Raw genomic sequence first — 17,985 nt, forward strand, 5'->3', positions numbered from 1 at the left:
GAGGATCCCAAGCAGCCTCCGTACCGTCAGTGCAGAGCCTGATGTGGGGCTTGAACTCACGAACCGTGAGATTATGATGTGAGCCAAGAGCAAGAGTCGGACACTGGACCGACTGAGCCACCTGGGTACCTGTCATGGATATCTTTCTAAGTTTCTCCAGTTCCAATTACTGCTTAATATTCCATACTATAAATGTTTTCCTATTTCCTCAAAACTTCTCCTATCGGTAGGCATTCAGGTGGTTCTTGTGTCCTCGTTTGTCATTATAATCCATCCTGTAATAAAAACATATTCTTCTTTAGTGTTGCTAGTTTCTGTAGGATAGTCTTAAAAGTTGGATGTCTGGGTTAAAATTGTATACTTACAGTTTTAACAGACGCTGTCAGATTAATTCAGATGCACACACCCACCAGCAGCACATGCGTATGGCCCTGCCGTATAATCACACTGACAGTGGAACCTGCCAGTCTTGATGTTTTGCCAACCGCACGTGTGAGAAATGGACACTCTTTCTTTAATTTTCACTCCCTTGAGGATTAGTGAGGTGGAATACGGTCTTCTCATTTTGGAGACGTACAGAGTCCCAGAAGGTTAAATGGTTTGTGAGAAGTCACAGGACAGTAAATGCTATTGGTGAAGGAGCATACGGAAAAGGTTGCATTTTTCTGTTGTTTCATTTAGCAGGTTTTTAAAAAAAATTTTTTTTTAACGTTTATTTATTTTTGAGACAGAGAGAGAGCATGAACGGGGGAGGGTCAGAGAGAGAGGGAGACACAGAATCCGAAACAGGCTCCAGGCTCTGAGCTGTCGGCACAGAGCCCAACGCGGGGCTCAAACTCACGGACCGCGAGATCACGACCTGAGCCCAAGTCGGACGCTTAACCGACTGAGCCACCCAGGCGCCCCTCATTTAGCAGTTTTAAAGTTGGATACTACTTTACAACTACTGAATTACTAAAATAAGTGTTTAACTAGCAATCTTTTGGAGGCGATGGATATGTTTATATGTTTACTACCTGCATTGTGATGATAGTAACATGCGTGAATACATATATACAAACTCACCAGATTGTATACATTAATTATATGCAGTTTTTGTATACCAATCACACCTCTATGATGTTGGGGGAAAAAAGTTTAACCAATGTCTAGGATAAAGTTGTAATGAAATAAATATACTCTTGTGTTGGTGGAGTGTGAAGCAGAATGCAGCTTGGTAATATGCTTATACCCTTCGACCCACTAATCTCATTTCTGGGATGCTATCCCAAGTAAATAATCCAGAAGAAAGAAGAAATTGTATGTGGAATGGTGTTCATTGCAGTGCTGTGTGTAAAAGTGAAAAATCAGTTAGCTTCCAGTAATGGAGGAGTTAGTTCTTTTAATGAAGTTCTACGCATTCCTTGTTACCATCTATGTGGTACGGAGGCACATGGAAAATGCTTACTAAGATGCCAGAGCAGTGTATGTAGTTGTTCACTTGAAACAGACATTCGGGAAGATTAGCCAAGTTTATATGTATGTATTGCTAGTTGTAGAGTTCTGCTATTAGATGAATTTTTTTTTTCCTTTTTCAACTTTTGGTAACATTATGTAAAATAAAATACCATGGTCAGGCAGTGAGTGAGTAATACAAAGCAAGTCAAGAACCCCAGTCTGTTAATTATTACACTACTTTGTAATGCCGGAGAACTGTTCGTATCCTAGCGGCCCCAACCTTAGGTTTGCCGTCGTAAGTATTACGTAATACGGTATATCTTTTTTTTTTTTTTTTTTTAAGTTTATTTATCTATTTTGAGAGAGCACGAGCAGAGGAAGGGCAGAGAGAGAGAGGGAGACAGAGGATCCCAAGCAGACAGCGTGGAGCCCCGTGCGAGACTCTGTGCCATGAACTGGGAGATCCTGACCTGAGCTGAAATAAGAGTCAGACACCTAACTGACTGAGCCATATTGTTGTGACATCTGTTCCCTTACCGTGAGGCTGTCAGTTTGCATTCCTTGCAACTCTCAACGTGCCCTGTTGTAGCTACCTCCTCCCCCTTTCCATTTGCTGCTTCTGACCTTCTGATTTCACTTTCTCAGACAGGGTTAGGAAAGCAGGCAGGCAGTCTTGGTTATAGAATTAAAAAACATGAAAAGTTGTTTTGTATTATGAAGAAATTAAAATACATAGGAAAATAGAACAGATAGTTTAATAAGCATTCATATTCTCAGATTGTAACATTTGACCATATTCACTTTTTTCTGACACATTTAAAAATAATGCGAGGCATCGTGATATTTACCCCTAGCCACGTTAGTATTCATCTCTAAAAAATAAGGCCATAAATGCATAACCACAATGTTATTATTATTAACAAATAAAATGGGCAGTAATTCCCTGTGGTTTTGTGAGGCTGAGCCTCGCTTTGGGCTCTGTGCTGGCAGTGCAGAGCCTGTTTGGGATTCTCTCTCTCCCTCTCTCTCTCTGCCCTTCCCCTCATGCTGTCTTTGCCTCTCACAAAATAAATAAATTTTAAAAAATCGACAGTAATTCCCTAATATTACCTAAAACCCGCTCTCTAATCAAATTTACTTGGTTGTCCCCAAAATATTTTTTATGGCTGATTTATTTCCAAGCCAAGAACTAAATTAGAATCATAATTTTTTTTTTAAAGTTTACTTATTTTGAGGGAGAGTATGAGCACATCCAACCTGGGGAGGGAAGGACGGAGTGGGAGAGAGAATCCCAAGCAGGCTTTGTGCTGTCAGCGCAGAGCCTGATGTAAGGCTTGATCTCACGAACCGTGAAATCATGACCTAATCCGAAATCAAGAGTGGGGTGCTTAACTGACTGAGCCACCCAGGCGCCCTGCCTTTTCTTTTTATTGATGATTTCCTTTGGCGGTGCAAAAGCTTTTTATTTTGGTGTAGTCCCAATAGTTTACTTTTGCTTTTGTTTCCCTTGCCTGAAGAGACCTAGAAAAATGTTGCTGAGGCCGATGTCAAAGAGATTACTGCCTGTGTTTTCTTCCAACAGTTTTATGGTTTCACTTCTTTTAGGTATTTAATCCATTTTGAGTTTGTTTTTGTGTATGGTGTAAGACAGTGGTCCAGTTTCATTCTTTTGCATGTAGCTGTCCAGTTTTCCCAACACCATTTACAGAAGAGACTCTGTTTTCCCCATTGTATATTGCCTCCTTTGGTATACATTGAACATTTTGGAAAAATACCTTGATTAGGCCTAGCATTTCAATAAGAGATTTAATTAGTTAATGTTTATTTTTGAAAGAGAGAGTGTGAGCAGGGAGGGGCAGAGAGGGAGACAGAGGATCCAAAGTGGGCTCTGTGCTGACAGTCGCGAGGTCACTGCGGGGCTTGAACTCACGAACCCTGAGATCATGACCTGAGCCAAAGTCGGATGGACACTCAACTGACAACTGACCCAGCCACCCAAAGATTTTAAAAATAAGGACTTGATGAAACACCCTGATATGGTGTTGTGACTGAAAACATACAGAATCCTACCACTTACTGTACTTAAGCCTTGTTTTATTATTTTTTTATTTTTATTTTTTAAAAATTTTTTTTAACATTTATTTATTTTTGAGACAGAGAGAGACAGAGCTTGAACAGGGGAGGGGCAGAGAGAGAGGGAAACACAGAATCTGAAACAGGCTCCAGGCTCTGAGCTGTCAGCACAGAGCCCGACGCGGGGCTCGAACTCACGGACTGTGAGATCATGACCTGAGCCGAAGTCGGCCGCTTAACCGACTGAGCCACCCAGGTGCCCCTTAATGCTTGTTTTAAATCACCTTTCTCACTATGTAATTTAAAGAAGGGGAATTACATTTTAATTGTTGATTGTCTCCTTTTGATAGCCAGAGGCTATTTTGTGGAAACAGTTGAATGACTGTTCCTTTAATATTAGTTTCTGGTCTAAAATATTTCAAGTAATACATATTACAGAAACTAAAGATAGAGAAGGAGTAGAGACCTGAGTATAGCAGCAGAGGTAAGACTTTCAGGTCTCCTCCTTGGTAATTCAGTGGACAGGAAGGAGTGGTTCAGCTTGGGAACAGTTGTGTGCTTACAGTAAAATCTTACAGATAGTTGGTGGGAAGAGAATTTTTCTGCAAGGCGTTGTAACATATTTACAATTGCTCAAGATTAGATTACACTTTTTTTTTTAAATCTTTTCTTAGTTTATTTATTTATTTTGAGAGAGAGCGAGCACAGGCAGGGGAGGGGCAGAGAGAAGGAGAGACAGAATCTCAAGCAGGATCTGCACTGTCAGCACAGAGCCTAATGCGGGGCTCGAACCCATGGACCACAAGATCATGACCTGAGCTGAGATCAAGAGTCGGACACTCCACTGACTGAACCACCCAGGCGTCCCGATTGCACTTTTTAAAAATGAATTTCACTTAAGAAATTTTTATGTATTTTTGAGAGAGAAAGCGCAAGCGGGGGAGGGGCAGAAAGAGAGGGGGACAGAGGATCCGACGCGGGTGACAGCAATGAGCCTGATATGGGGCTCAAATTCACGAACTGTGAGATCATGACCTGAGCTGAATGTGGACACGCAACTGACTGAGCCACCCAGGTGCCCCTAGATTACATTCTTAATGTTCTCTCTTTTGGCAAGTTCAATTATTATAGCTAAGGCAAGTTTAATAATACATGAGGCTGTATTTTGTTTTCTTTCAAGCCTTTTCAAGATATTACAGATAATAAGGGACCAGGTTGGCATATTGCAGTTTAATCTCGTTATACAAAAGCAGGAGAGTTTTTTATGTATAATTGTTGACTGTTTTTTTGCGACAGTTCTTTATGTGGGATCCTGCAAGACAAACTGCGTTGCATTTTAGGGCAACAGTTAGAAAAAAGTACATCAGTACTGATTCTTGTCTAAAAAAGGAAGAGAAAGAAAAAAAGGAAACGTAATTTCGATAAGTATTGAGGCCTTCAAACATGAGTGCAATGCAAGAGCTTTTGCACAGTAAAATTCAGCAAATACCTTGTATGAAACTAAATATCTATAAAAGGCTTTGTAAAATATCATGTGATTTAATATTCTTTAAACATGACATAATCACCTGAAGTTGAAATATTCTTACATATTTTTCGTTTTCCTGAAACATTCTTCAGCTTTTGACAACTAGTTTCTTAGGACCCAATTACTGGAAAGGAACTAGGATATTTCCTTAGCAGCACTCGGTACTGCTTTATAATTTTTACAAGGGGAGGGTAACATCTAGGGGACTCTTACGAGGAGACTGCTAGTCTCCTACTTGACATAATTAACACAGTTAATCTTTACTGTAGCCTTATTAGGTAGCTCCCGTCACCTCCATTTTACAGGGGAGGAAGCAGGCTTAGCGAAGGTAAGCCTTCGCTAGTAGGACTTAGCCCTTAGTAGGACTGACTTTTCTTCAGAGCATTATATTTGCAGTGTATTATTTGATCCTTACCCGTTTCTGTTTTACAGGTGACCACACTGAGGGCCAGAGAGCTAAAGTGCCTTTGCCAACGGTCCTATTCGTTTTCAAATATAATTTATTGTCCAATTGCCATACAGCACCCAGTGCTCAGCCCAACAAGTGCCCTCCTCAGTGCCCATTCCTCCCTTCCCCCGCCCCCCGCCACCGTCCACCCTCAGTTTGTTTTCTGTATTTAAGGGCGTCTTGTGGTTTGCCTCCCTCACTCCCAATGGTCCTAATTGAATAGTTTTAGGACTAGTAAGAGCTGAGGGAGACGTAGATTTACTGGGGAATCTTACAAGATGTTCTAGATACTCTTCACGATACTCTGTTGGAGTTAACCACTTACAGGAATTACCCAGGGACAGTTGAGTAGATCTGTAATGTGGAGGGAGCAAGACAACAGGTTGGCCCGCACTAGAAGTCATTGAATGAAAGCTTAACTACAGAGAGACTGCAACTTTCAATTTAGTAATCTGCTTTAATAAAAGTATAGGCATAAGGATGTTTATTGCAGTGTTAGTTTCAATAGTTAAAAATTGGAATTGTTCTGGAGCCAGGGAGTAGTGAAATAAATTGATAAATCTACTTGATGGAACACTGGATGGACCATAATATGATAAACACAAACCCTCAGAACACGGAAGATCTTGAATATGTGAAGGGGAGATAAAGCAGAATACAGACTGTTATGTTTATGTCAGTTATAATCATGTAAAAATTATGTAAATATTGATAAAAATTGGAAGAGAGTGTAAGTAAGTGAACACAGTCTGTTTAGTTGAGTGATGGACCTATGGGGAATTTTTATGTAGAGTTTTATTAGTGTTGTTATAATGTTATTTGTTGTAATGGAAAAATTGAACAATATAACGAGAAGATATGTTCAGTACAACCAAAATAAATACATCATGAGCAGACCTGGTAGACTGTAAATATGTAGTATATAGGGGCGCCTGGGTGGCGCAGTCGATTAAGCGTCCGACTTCAGCCAGGTCACGATCTCGCGGTCCGTGAGTTCGAGCCCCGCGTCGGGCTCTGGGCTGATGGCTCAGAGCCTGGAGCTTGCTTCCGATTCTGTGTCTCCCTCTCTCTCTGCCCCTACCCCGTTCATGCTGTGTCTCTCTCTGTCTCAAAAATAAATAAATAAAAAAAAAAAAAGAAAAAAAAATATGTAGTATATTATACTGATCCTTAAACATTTCCTTGGAAATAATTAGAAAAAAATGCAGTTTCCAAAATATTTTATTCCAGCAAATTATTTTCTTGCAAAGGAAGCTAAAGTGTGTACAAACTAAAAATAGAGTCTTGGACTTAGCAGTGAAGAGAAAGATACAGATTGTTTTACTAGTTGAGCCGTTACAGTTGCTGTGAGAAATCATCTCCAATGACGTGGCATAAAAATGAGTATATTCTGTATTGTTCTAAATATGTGCTCTTGTGATTGTATTAAATCTGTAAACACTTGCAAGCAACTTGATTAGCATTTGCTGTGGCCATGTGACATTTGGGTTCTTAGTTAATCTTGCTGGTTTTGATGAAAGCGAATTCTTACCTGCTTAGGAATACCACCTGTTGAGTTTTGTAGTTTCTGTTCTTATGCATTTTAAGTGTCACTGTGGAAAATGTGGAAATTTTATTCAGAGAATGTTTCTGCCATTTAATATCCCTCATTTACCCAGCTGTCATAGGTTGGATGGTATTTTTCACTCGAGAGAGAGCTTTGAGATTAATTCTGCCTGTGATTCTTGGTGTGATCCTACTGATTGTAGCCTGGAGTGAGTTAGATATGTGGACTGTCTTATGTTCTTTCATTAATTTATTTTTTTTTTAAAAATTATTTATTTATTTTTAGAGAGATAGGGCACACGAGCAGAGGAGGGGCAGAGAGAGAGAGAGAGGGAGAGAGAATCCCAAGCAGGCTCCATGCTGTCAGCTCTGAGCCTGACATGGGCCTTGATCCCATGAACTGTGAGATCATGACTTGAGCCAAAATCAAGAGTTGGATGCCTAACCGACTGAGCCACCCAGGTCCCTCTGTTCTTGTCTTTATGCATGTCTTGGACAGAACAGAAACATCACTGCTTTCCTCTAGTACTTGAATTTTTTTTTTTTTTAAGTTTTTATTTATTTTGAAAGAGAGCAGGCAAGGGGCAGAGAGAAAAGGAGAGAGAGAATCCCAAGCAGACCCTGAGCTCTCAGCACGAAGCCCAACGTGGGGCTCAGACCCACGAGCACAAGATCATGACCTGAGCTGAAATCAAGAGTTGGACGCTTAACCGACTGAGCCACCCAGGCGCCCCTTGAAGTTGTTCTTTTAGCCTATAAGTAGTCATCCTTGTGATAGTGTGCTAACATTATAGTCAGGAAAATGGATGTATCGAATGTTACGTGGTTAATGCTGGCTATTTCTTCCTGACAGTGCTGGGGGAAGGCCTGGCCACGGGAGATGGTGCCTTCCAGGCAGTGCTTTGCTGCATGCAGCTGAAAGGAAAGCTCCAGCCTGTATCCAACATTCTTGCCAAGTCGCTGACAGGAGAGTCCCTGGTACGTTGATGAGCTCCGATTCTGAATGTCCGAAACAGATCCATTCATTTAACTCCTAAGGCGTGTGGTGGGAAGAAGCAGTTCAGTCTGTGCTTTCCTCTTACTTCCTCCTATTGGAAATCAAAGTTTCTGTTCAACAAACTGATGCTTAATCATTGTATTCTTGTAGTAGTTTGTGATACTATATATAAGAATTGCAGGTACTTTTTAAAAACTGTGAAACTATAAGATAATGATTTTCTTTAAAGATTTATTTTTTTTTAAGATAGTTTTTTTTTTTTTTTTAATGTTTATTTTTGAGAGAGAGAGAGCGTGAGCAGGGGAAGGCAGCGAGAAGGGGAGACATAGAATCCTAAGTAGGCCCCAGGCTCTGAGCACAGAGCACAGAGCCCAATGTAGGGCTTGAACTCATGAACCATGAGATCATGACTTGAGCTGAAGTCAGATGCTTAACCAACTGAGCCACCCAGGCGCCCCAGATTTTTTTTTATTTTTAAGTAATTTCTGTATCCAGTGTTGGGCTCCAACTCATAACCCCAAGATCAAAAGTCACATGCTGCACTGAGCAAGCCAGCTAGGCACCCCCAGATGATTTTCTTTAAAGATATAATTTAATAAAACCTGGGAATATTTGGGGGATGATTCATTTCATTTCATTTCATTTCATTTCATTTCATTTCATTTCATTCCATTCCATTCCATTCCATTCCATTCCATTTTTTTTTTTAATTTTTTTTTTTTAACGTTTATTTATTTTTGAGACAGAGAGAGACAGAGCATGAACAGGGGAGAGGCAGAGAGAGAGGGAGACACAGAATCTGAAACGGGCTCCAGGCTCTGAGCTGTCAGCACAGAGCCCGACGCGGGGCTCGAACTCACAGACCGTGAGATCATGACCTGAGCCGAAGTCGGACGCTTAACCGACCAAGCCACCCAGGCGCCCCTCATTTCATTTTTTAAGTAAGCCCTAGGCTCAGTGTGGGGCTTGAACTGTGAGATCAAGAGTCATGTGCTGTATGGATTGAGTCAGCCAGGCTCACCCCTTATTTTGGGGTTTTAAAATGCTTCTGTCAACTTGTGATTATACAGCGTTCTTAAATCCAATCATTTGTTTTATAAAATGCTTAAATTATCTAAAGTAAGAATTCTATTTCTGAAGATGTTCATGTGTGTAAGTTAATATTCCACTCTGACCATTCTGATGGAATGATCTAATTCTATTCAGACTTTGGGATAAATTTTATTTTTAAGTTTGTTTATTTTGAAAGAAAGAGCTCACACATGAGCAGGGGAGGGGCAGAGAGAGAGGGAGACACATATAATCCCAAGCAGGCTCCGTGCTATCAGCACAAAGCCTGACACGGGGCTTGATCTCACAGATGGTGAGATCATGACCTGAGCCAAAATCAAGAGTCTGACGCTTAACAAACGGAGCCACCCAGCCACTCAGGATAAATTTTTTATGTAGCATTTTCTAGAGTTTTTGTTTGGTTTTGGTTGAGATAATTGAAAGACAGCATTTTGGAACTTTAGAGTTGCCAATGTATAGAAATTGGAAGAAATATTTTAAAACTTTTTTTCATCAGTTGGTTACTGTTATAAAATTTGTGGATATTTCTGAGAAATCAGTGCAAAACAGTGAAAGCCAGCATGAATTCTCTCTACCTCATTTAGTCATCTGAATCGATACAGATTGTGAAAATCTGGAGCAAAGTTGTGTTTTCACTGCAAATAAATATATTTGGCTGGGAAAAAAAAGAAATTAGGAAAGTACTTGGTATACTGCTGAGTATAATGTAATGACCCATCTCAGGAGGTAATAGAGTTTTTTTCTGAGGGATTACTGTGCAGTGAATTGTTTAATTGGTTTAACATTGGTTTTTGATTTCACCAAATTTACAAGTGGATATAAAGCTAAACTGTATTACTAATCCAGCAAAATTGTGTAGGTATTTAGTTCTAAATAGATGATAAAGAATATATCTATTATTAAGGTAATTCTATCCTTTTAAGAACACTTTTTATTTAGTTTTTATTTATTTACTTTTTAATTTACATCCAAGTTTGTTAGCATGTAGTGCAACAGTGATTTCAGGAGTAGTTTCCTTAATGCCCCTGACCCATTTAGCCAATCCCCCCTCCCACAACCCCTCCGGCAACCCTCTGCTTGTTTTCTATATTTAAGAGTCTCTTATGTTTTGTCCCCCTTCTTGTTTTTATATTCTTTTTGCTTCCTTTCCCTTATGTTCATCTAAGGTAATTCTATCCTTAAGGAAGTTTTCTGTATAAGTTTAGCATATTACACAGTTTAACCTGTGGGTAGAAGTATTTGCTTTTATATCTAAGTGAAATTTGAACTTCAGAAGAGTGAACATTTTGCCTGTTTTTCTTCAACTGCTTTATTAATGAACTGTTTTTAAAGTGCTGTGATCATTTTATGTGAATCTGAGTCACGGGTAACTGATCGAGTTCATCATTTTTTAAATACAAGTCCATTAGTTTTAGGGGATAAAAAGCTCAAAAAAAGTTTAGGTTTATTTTTCTCTTTGCTCATGGAATCTTGCTTTCTGGTGATGCCCATTGTGAATACTTTATTGAATTGATTTTAAACTCATACAAGGTGAATACAGTGTTTTATTAGCCACACTGTATATTTTGTCCTGTTAACTTTTTTTAACCTCCCTTGTAGCTGGTTAGCTTTATTATAACTAATGGTAGTGGGTTGGCAGATGAGGATAATATTGCCTTTTTACAGATAAACCTTAGAAACAGCGGAGGAATTGACTTATGCCCTCAGAGCAAAGAACTAATATACTAACTAGGTTTTGCCTTTTTCATTCACCTTTTTCAGAATGGGATGGTAACAAAAGATTTGACAAGACTGAAAACACTTCTCACAGAAACAGAGGTAAGACTATTTCAGTGGATTTCTTTGAAAAGAGTTTAACTCAATCTGGCTAGTAAGTGTTCTGTATTAACATTGGAAAATCTTTGGGCATCGGCCAAGAACAAGGCTACAGGTGGGGTAGTGGATCCCCTTGGCCTTCTTCTGTAGCCCAGCGTGGTCACATCCCAGGAACCCTGCTGCTTCTCATGTTTCCTCTGAACCTCGGGTCTTCCATTCCTAATTCTTGTTAGTAGTCTGTGGCCAACAAATGGAAGGATGGTTGGGAAATTTTAGTGCTTAAATATGTCTGGCTGTTAAGAAAACACTGTCATTAAAAATGTCAAGCCTTTTTTTCTTTTTTTTTATGTTTCCTTTTTTTTTTTTTTTTTTAAGTTCATTTATTTTGAGGGAGAGAGAGGGAGTAGGGGAGGGGCAGAGAGAGAGAGAGAGAGAGAGAGAGAGAGAGAGAGAGAGAGAATCCCAAGCAGGCTCCATGCTGCTGCCAGTGCAGAGATTGATGCAGGGGTCGAACTTGTGAACCTCAAGATCATGACCTGAGGCGAAGCCAAGCATTGGACACTTTACCAACTGAGGTACCCAGGCGCCCCTCAAGCACCCCCCCCCCTTTTTTTTTAACCAACCAAAGAAGTGTGTGATTTAAGGACTGTTTTTAGGGAATGGAGGTTAGGAGATGGAAATAATGTGTATCAGGGTAAATGGTGAACAAAAATGTGCTCTGATGAAGCACTTGAAGGGCATGTGGAAGGCCAGGGGACAGCAAGGGTATGTATTAGGCCCATAGCTTTGTAAGTCTCAAATTTCTCTTCCTCATATAGACACATAAAAGTGTTTTTATTTAGATGTCCCATTTTATTTATCATTATTTTAAAAATGTTTATTTAAAAACAAACAGGGGATGGTCAGAGAGAGAGGGAGACAGAAGATTTCAATCAGGCTCTGTGCTGACAGCGGTGAGCTCAATGCTAGGCTCGAACTCACGAACCGTGAGATCATGACCTGAGCTGAAGTCGGATGCTCAATTGACTGAGCCACCCTGGCTCCCCTTAGATGTCTCATTTTAAAACCAGCCATTTTTGTCAGCTTTTATCTTAAATGGAAGCCATGTAAAGTGATTGATTGGCTTATTTATTTAAAAAAATTGGCATGTGCTATGTGTGAGGTCCTGTGCTTGGTGCTAGGAATACAGACACCTGTGGTCTGGGAGGTTAAAGTCTAGGGTAGGAGACAGAGATCAAATAAATTAATTAAACAGCTATAGGTATAATTCACATTGAGGAAAGTGGTATGAGGGAAAGAAATAAGCCTTCTGTGATGGAAAAATAACTGGATTGGGTGGTCCGAGGCTGAGACAGCTGAGCAAGGAATTGAGGATTAAGAAGGTGCCAGTGTCATGGAGATTGAGACGGAGGGCGCTGCAGACAGTCGGAAGATGAGCAGAAGCGCAGGTGTAAACCTTGACCTCCTGTAGATTACTTTCCTGTTCCAAATCTAGTAACACGTCACACATACCAACAAATAAGCAGAGAAGACCGTCATCATGCGCATAAGCTGAATAAAGATACTGTTTGTTTTGCTACAGTTAGATAGGCTTTAAAGAAAATGTCATTTTCTTTGTCTTATTGTGAATTAACTGAGAATCAGTAACCTCTAATTAACTTAAAAGCCATTTCCTTTCTTGTATATATGTAGCTTTGTGAATTTCTAAGGATTAAAGGAAGACAGTTAAAATGTTTTAGACTTTTAACATGAGAATGTAAAATAAGATGACTTTAATCATTTTATTAAGTTTTGGCTTTCTTGTTTTTTATTGCCTTAATTGAATTACTAGCTTTATACCTGATAATCAAGCACAGAGATATATATGTTACGTATTTGTATATATATGAATTTTTATTTTTAATATTTATAATCCTGTCACATGTAAGGCCACAAACATCACTTTGGGTCTTGTTTTGCGACTGTACTTTTGAAAGAAGTGACCTAAATGTTGTTTCTAATCAACTTTCCTAGTTAACCAAAGTAGTATTCTTTTTGACTAATGAACTGATATTATTAAAAAAAAAAATCCATCTAAGAAAAGCTAACAAACAAAGGACCCTTATTTATGATTGTGCATGACATATGTAAAAATAGAAACAATTTGTTATTTAAAGATTGGGCTTAGCTAAGTGCTAGTGGATGGAGATAAAGGCATGGAGCTCAAGGCTGACTAACGGGAACAAAAAGAGTATGTTTCTAGTAAGATTTCAAATGTCAAAAATCAATAGATTTGATTGTAAATTTATAGAAGTTGTAGCAATATGAAATTTGTCTGCTTTCCCTGAAGGTGTCAGTACAAACTGCGTGCAGATCATAAGCTAATTGACATTGGCCTTCTGCTTCGGGTCTGAGCAAATAAAAAGGTGTTCAAAAAAAAAAACCAAACAACCCGGGGCACCTGAGTGGCTCAGGCTGTTGGGCATCCAACTCGTGATTTTGGCTCAGGGGGTTGTGAGATTGAGCCCCGCTTTGGGCTCTGTGCAGAGAGTGGAGCCCGTGTGGGATTCTCTCTCCCTCTCTCTCTCTCTCCCTCTCTCCCTCTCTCCCTCTCGCCCTCTCGCTCTCTCGCTCTCTCCCCATTTGCCCCTCTCCCTTGCTCTCATGCTCTTTCTGTCTAAAATAATAAAAGGAAAAACAAGTAAAAAAACCCAACCCAAACACAACACATTGGAACCTGAGAGCTTTGGTGGCCAGATACGCAGCCCAGGCCGAGCTTCTGCGCCAGCAGATGTGTCTTTCGCTAGACCCTGCCAGCCTGAGAGCTGGGGTGTCAGCACAGACGCGCCCGCTCATTTGCACATCATGGCAGGTGCTGACTCGTGAAACACACCATGTATTTTTCCCTTCTAACATTTAGAAATGCTTTCAGCTTTATTATAGGACTAAAACATTTTATTCCCGTTTTTTTCCTTGCATATCTGGTAAATTTTATTTTAATAAATATTTTAGAGGAGGTATTTTAAATTTATGATTGAAGTGAATTTTTAGGTTTTATATTTGTATATTTGATGTAGATGAAATCATATTAAAAGCTAGTGTGGGATTATGGCACTTAGATCCGGCTTGTAGAATGTAAAGAGATCTTTTAATGTATCTTCTTTGTGAGCATAGAAGCTTTACAATGTGAACAATTACTTCCAATTTAGCTTATATATTCTGATATTCAGACCTCATTTTGCAAAAAGAATGGGTTGTCTTTAAAAACTTTTTAGTAAGTTGTTTGAGAATCAAGTTTCTACCTTCCTGTAGAAACAGTATCATAGTGACTTAGTTCCAGTCCAACCTAAAAGGTCCAATTTAATTAACGACATATAGGCTATAGTGATAGTGTTTTGGTTATATCTAATTAGCATTTAGACGACATTCTTTGTATGGTACAAAACATTCCAAATTTCATCTTGGGGTACCATGTCCTCTGATTCAGCTCAACATTTACTGAGCACCTGTGCTGTTGAAGGTGTTCTGGGTTTTGGAAAGCTGAGATAGCTATGGAAAGCAATCTGTTGGGGCCAGTCCGAGATGCACGTAGCTAATGTACCTGCAGGGCGGGCTGCCTGTGGTCAGGAAGTGCTGGAGCGGAAGCGCAAGCAGGAAAACGAGATGAGCAGTCTGCGGGGAGACCAGGAAGGCAGGAATATGGGGGCTGAGATTAAAGGATGGGGTGTTGGTACAGGGTAAGATTGGTGGTCATTTGGTTCAGGGGCAGATGAGGGCCTTAACCAGGACAGTGGCAGTGGGAGTAGAGTAGGAGACACATAGGAGAGTCGTTCTAGACCTAGTTGGTCAGGATTTGGAGACTGCTCAGTGGGACAGAAGGCAGTTCAAGACGGCTTTTGGAATTTGAGCCTTGCTCTCTTTGTGGATGTGGATCCATTAACTGGAGGAGCAACCGAAGGAGGATGAGATTTGGGATGAAGATGATGCATTTGGTTTGGATATATTTGTTTAAAGTGCTTGGATGATCATCAGTGCATCCCCCCATCTCCTCCATCCCGTGCTTACTGGGCACCCATTATGTTCCCAGTCCTCTGTGAGGTGTGGGAATGCAGAAAGGCACTTGTAGGCTGTTGGCAGTGGATCTGTATGTGGCTGACAGAATGATCCAGCACATAAAATGCTGTCGAATAGTTAAGAAAAATAAGAAAACGTGCTATGGCTGGCACTTAACTTGAACTGGGGGGTGTAGAATTTAGAGGCAAATTAGAGCCAGAGGAGCAGACTGGGGAGTTACGTGCACCAAGGGAGTCAGGAAATCCAGGAAATCAGCGTGATGGGTCCTCAGCTCCATCGTGGGACGAAGGCTCATCCTGGAGTGAGGGGGACTTGGCAGGATGTGCCCCAGGCCCCAGAGTGGTGGCACTGTACCCCATGCAGGAGAAAAGGCCCCTCGCTAGCTGGTCTTTCTCTGGGTGTTAGCAAGAGGAGAGTGAAATGAGTAAGTGGGATGGAGGTGCTCCTCCTTTGGGTTCAGAACTGGGGATGTACACTTTTTTGTTTTGCTACCAGGTAATTTTTGTATAGGGAATCTCTTATCAGTTTCCTTGATGAGGGCCACATAAGTACTTCTTTTCCATATTTAAACGTAGTTTAATGTAGAGCAGAGATGGAAGCAAAAGATATTGTTTATTAACGTTAAAATTTCTAAGTATTCAAACTCAGCCTTTTTGAGAAATGTTGAAAATGTCCAAGTTTAATACAACTCAGTTGGGTATTTCTTATTATAAGAACATTTTCATTTGAAAAATTTCAGACAGCAACTAGTAACGTCCTGTCTGGATATCACGTGGAAGGCTTGGAAGGGGGTAAGTACCAAATTCTGTGTTACTTCCTAGCTGTAATTCCAGGCATTGCTTTTTTGTTGATTACTGGGAGGACATTTACGGAGTTGTGGTACATGTAAGTGGAGGTGTCAGGAGAGGATATAAAAATTTAATTCTAAGAAGTAGGTGCGGACGAAGCAGTTGTTTTACTGGCCCCTTTCTGTAGCGGCGTGGAGTAATGGAGGTAGGAGGTATCCTTTTCTTGCCTCCACGTAGCTCCAAACGTAAACCTCATCGTTAGCAATGTCGAGTTGCTACATTCTGCGCTAGAGGGAAGCCTTCTTTCTCTCTCTGTCCCAGGCCAGTCCAGTTCTTACTTTTTGGAAGTCCCGATCTCGGTAAGCTGAGTTGTTCCAGCCACGGTTAAAATCCATGAGCTGCTCTTCTCTTGCCCCACAACAGGGGAAGGGGACCGACATTCATCGAGCGCTTGCTGGGTACTACGTACTCAGTGGCTTTCACAAAAACATGTATTGGCTTCTCCCATCATTTTGAGAGGTGATGAGACTGGTGTTTGTTAAAGTTCAGTGATTTTCCCAGTCACACAGCTGGAAGGGGATGAAACGCAGCTTTAAACTCAGCCTGGCTGAATATCTTTGTTGTTGCCGTTGTTGGGGTGTGGGCACAGTGATTTGTGAGGGAATAGAAAATGGCTGTAAGGTCCTTAAATTTTTGCTGCTGCTCAACCTCTACTGCTCTAGCCTTTTCTCTCTTAAGCCTTATTTCCTTGGTTTATTTGGAATCTTTTACCCAAACGAATCAAACCTCATTGTCTTCAGAAGTAAACAAATGTTATTTTTTAGCTCCTACCTCAGAAGTCAACTTTTTGAACTTGATTTCGCTTGTAAAAAAGGCTTACTTTATATGATTACATGTGTCAGACAAACCCTAAGGAGCATGGGTGATAATGGGTAACTTTTTACCCAGTATGCAGTATTGAATTTGCTCTAAAAATTTCCTTCCAGGATGCAGTAATTTTCTCATTCCTGAAATAATTCCTGATAGAGACGCATCTTAAGAAATGACTTAAGAAATGACAAGCATGCCAACCTTTCCCCTGTCAGTTGTTAGGGAAGAGACTGCATTGGAAACCTGTCCACCAGTTGCTAGGACAGAGTCAGGGTCATCGACTTGATTTCGCTGTTGGGTAACTACTTCAGTGATTTGAAGTTTCATGTGGTTAATTGAATTTCACTCATTTGATTGGTAGAGGCAAGTATGTCATGTCCTTTTTACATCATCTGGGATGATGTGTGTGGAGGGTTTATAGTATTTCTTACACATGAAAATATCAGAATTATTAGCAAGCCTCAAATGATACGACTATATCCTGATTACTCTCTAGGATCTTGTAATGGTTGGCATTTCCGCCCACCACCTAGGGGAATCACAAGCAGCGAGGAATATACTTTGTGTAAAAGGTAACGTGAATTTTTTTTTTAAACCAATGACATGTCTTTATTCAAAGGATAGATAATTTTCCTTCACTTTCTGAAAAGCAGTAATTCCAATCTAAAGAAGATAATATGTGAAGGAAGAAGTATAATGATTGAGTTAAGTGGTTTATTTTCAACTGGAAACAGAAGCCATAATGGTCATTATCATTAAATAAGAAAAGTCAAAGCCAGACCACTGAGCCTTCTATTAATTACAAACAACAGTGATCTAAATGGGGATTGTTAAGACTTGGTGTAGAAGTCTTTTATAAAACCAGTTGAATTATTAGGACTGAATTTAATTCTGGTCTCTTATTTATGTGAAATTTACCTAACTTTTGGTGATTGAAATTGAAATGATACAAACTGAAGTAGAGCATAAAGTAGATGAAGAAATTTTAAATTATCTTAATAACTTTTCTAAAAAAATATCTATTATCTTCATGTTATCCTTCTATATAATTTACGAGTAATTTCTATTTGAAGGGCTAACCTTTCAAAATAGTTATTAAGCTGGACAGAATTATTGCAGTCACGTTTTGAAAGGTTCTTTTTGTAAGAACTAGTAACTAGTGCTATTTTAGAAATAAAGTCTCATTACTATAGATTGTTTTTGGTAATGAAGAAAACTGGATATGTAGTTTTGATGATTGAATAGTTAAGATATCAGATATGATTTTATGTAGAAATAAAGAAACGAAGTAGTAAACTGCAGAAATCCTGGTGGCATCCTGTCGTAGGAGAGGAAAAACACAGTCATATGCAGAGGAAAT

At 39.8% G+C, this 17,985-nt stretch overlaps 1 protein-coding gene across 9 annotated transcripts in view; it reads left to right on the plus strand.

Annotated features, from left to right (window-relative positions):
• HELZ (helicase with zinc finger) overlaps positions 1-17,985 on the plus strand; it is a 157,811-nt gene that overhangs the window by 27,064 nt on the left and 112,762 nt on the right. For 8 of the 9 annotated variants that reach the window (XM_042965477.1, XM_042965482.1, XM_042965478.1 and 5 more), the window contains 4 exons: positions 7,885-8,009; positions 10,861-10,917; positions 15,707-15,758; positions 17,122-17,197. In XM_042965477.1, coding sequence (XP_042821411.1) covers positions 7,885-8,009; positions 10,861-10,917; positions 15,707-15,758; positions 17,122-17,197 — 310 coding nt within the window. Of the gene's footprint in view, positions 1-7,884; positions 8,010-10,860; positions 10,918-15,706; positions 15,759-17,121; positions 17,198-17,985 lie in introns of those variants that run through there. The other variant, XM_042965485.1, reaches the window with a different exon arrangement.

This window comes from Panthera tigris, chromosome E1 (assembly GCF_018350195.1).
Source record: "Panthera tigris isolate Pti1 chromosome E1, P.tigris_Pti1_mat1.1, whole genome shotgun sequence".
NCBI classification, from domain to species: Eukaryota; Metazoa; Chordata; class Mammalia; order Carnivora; family Felidae; genus Panthera; species Panthera tigris.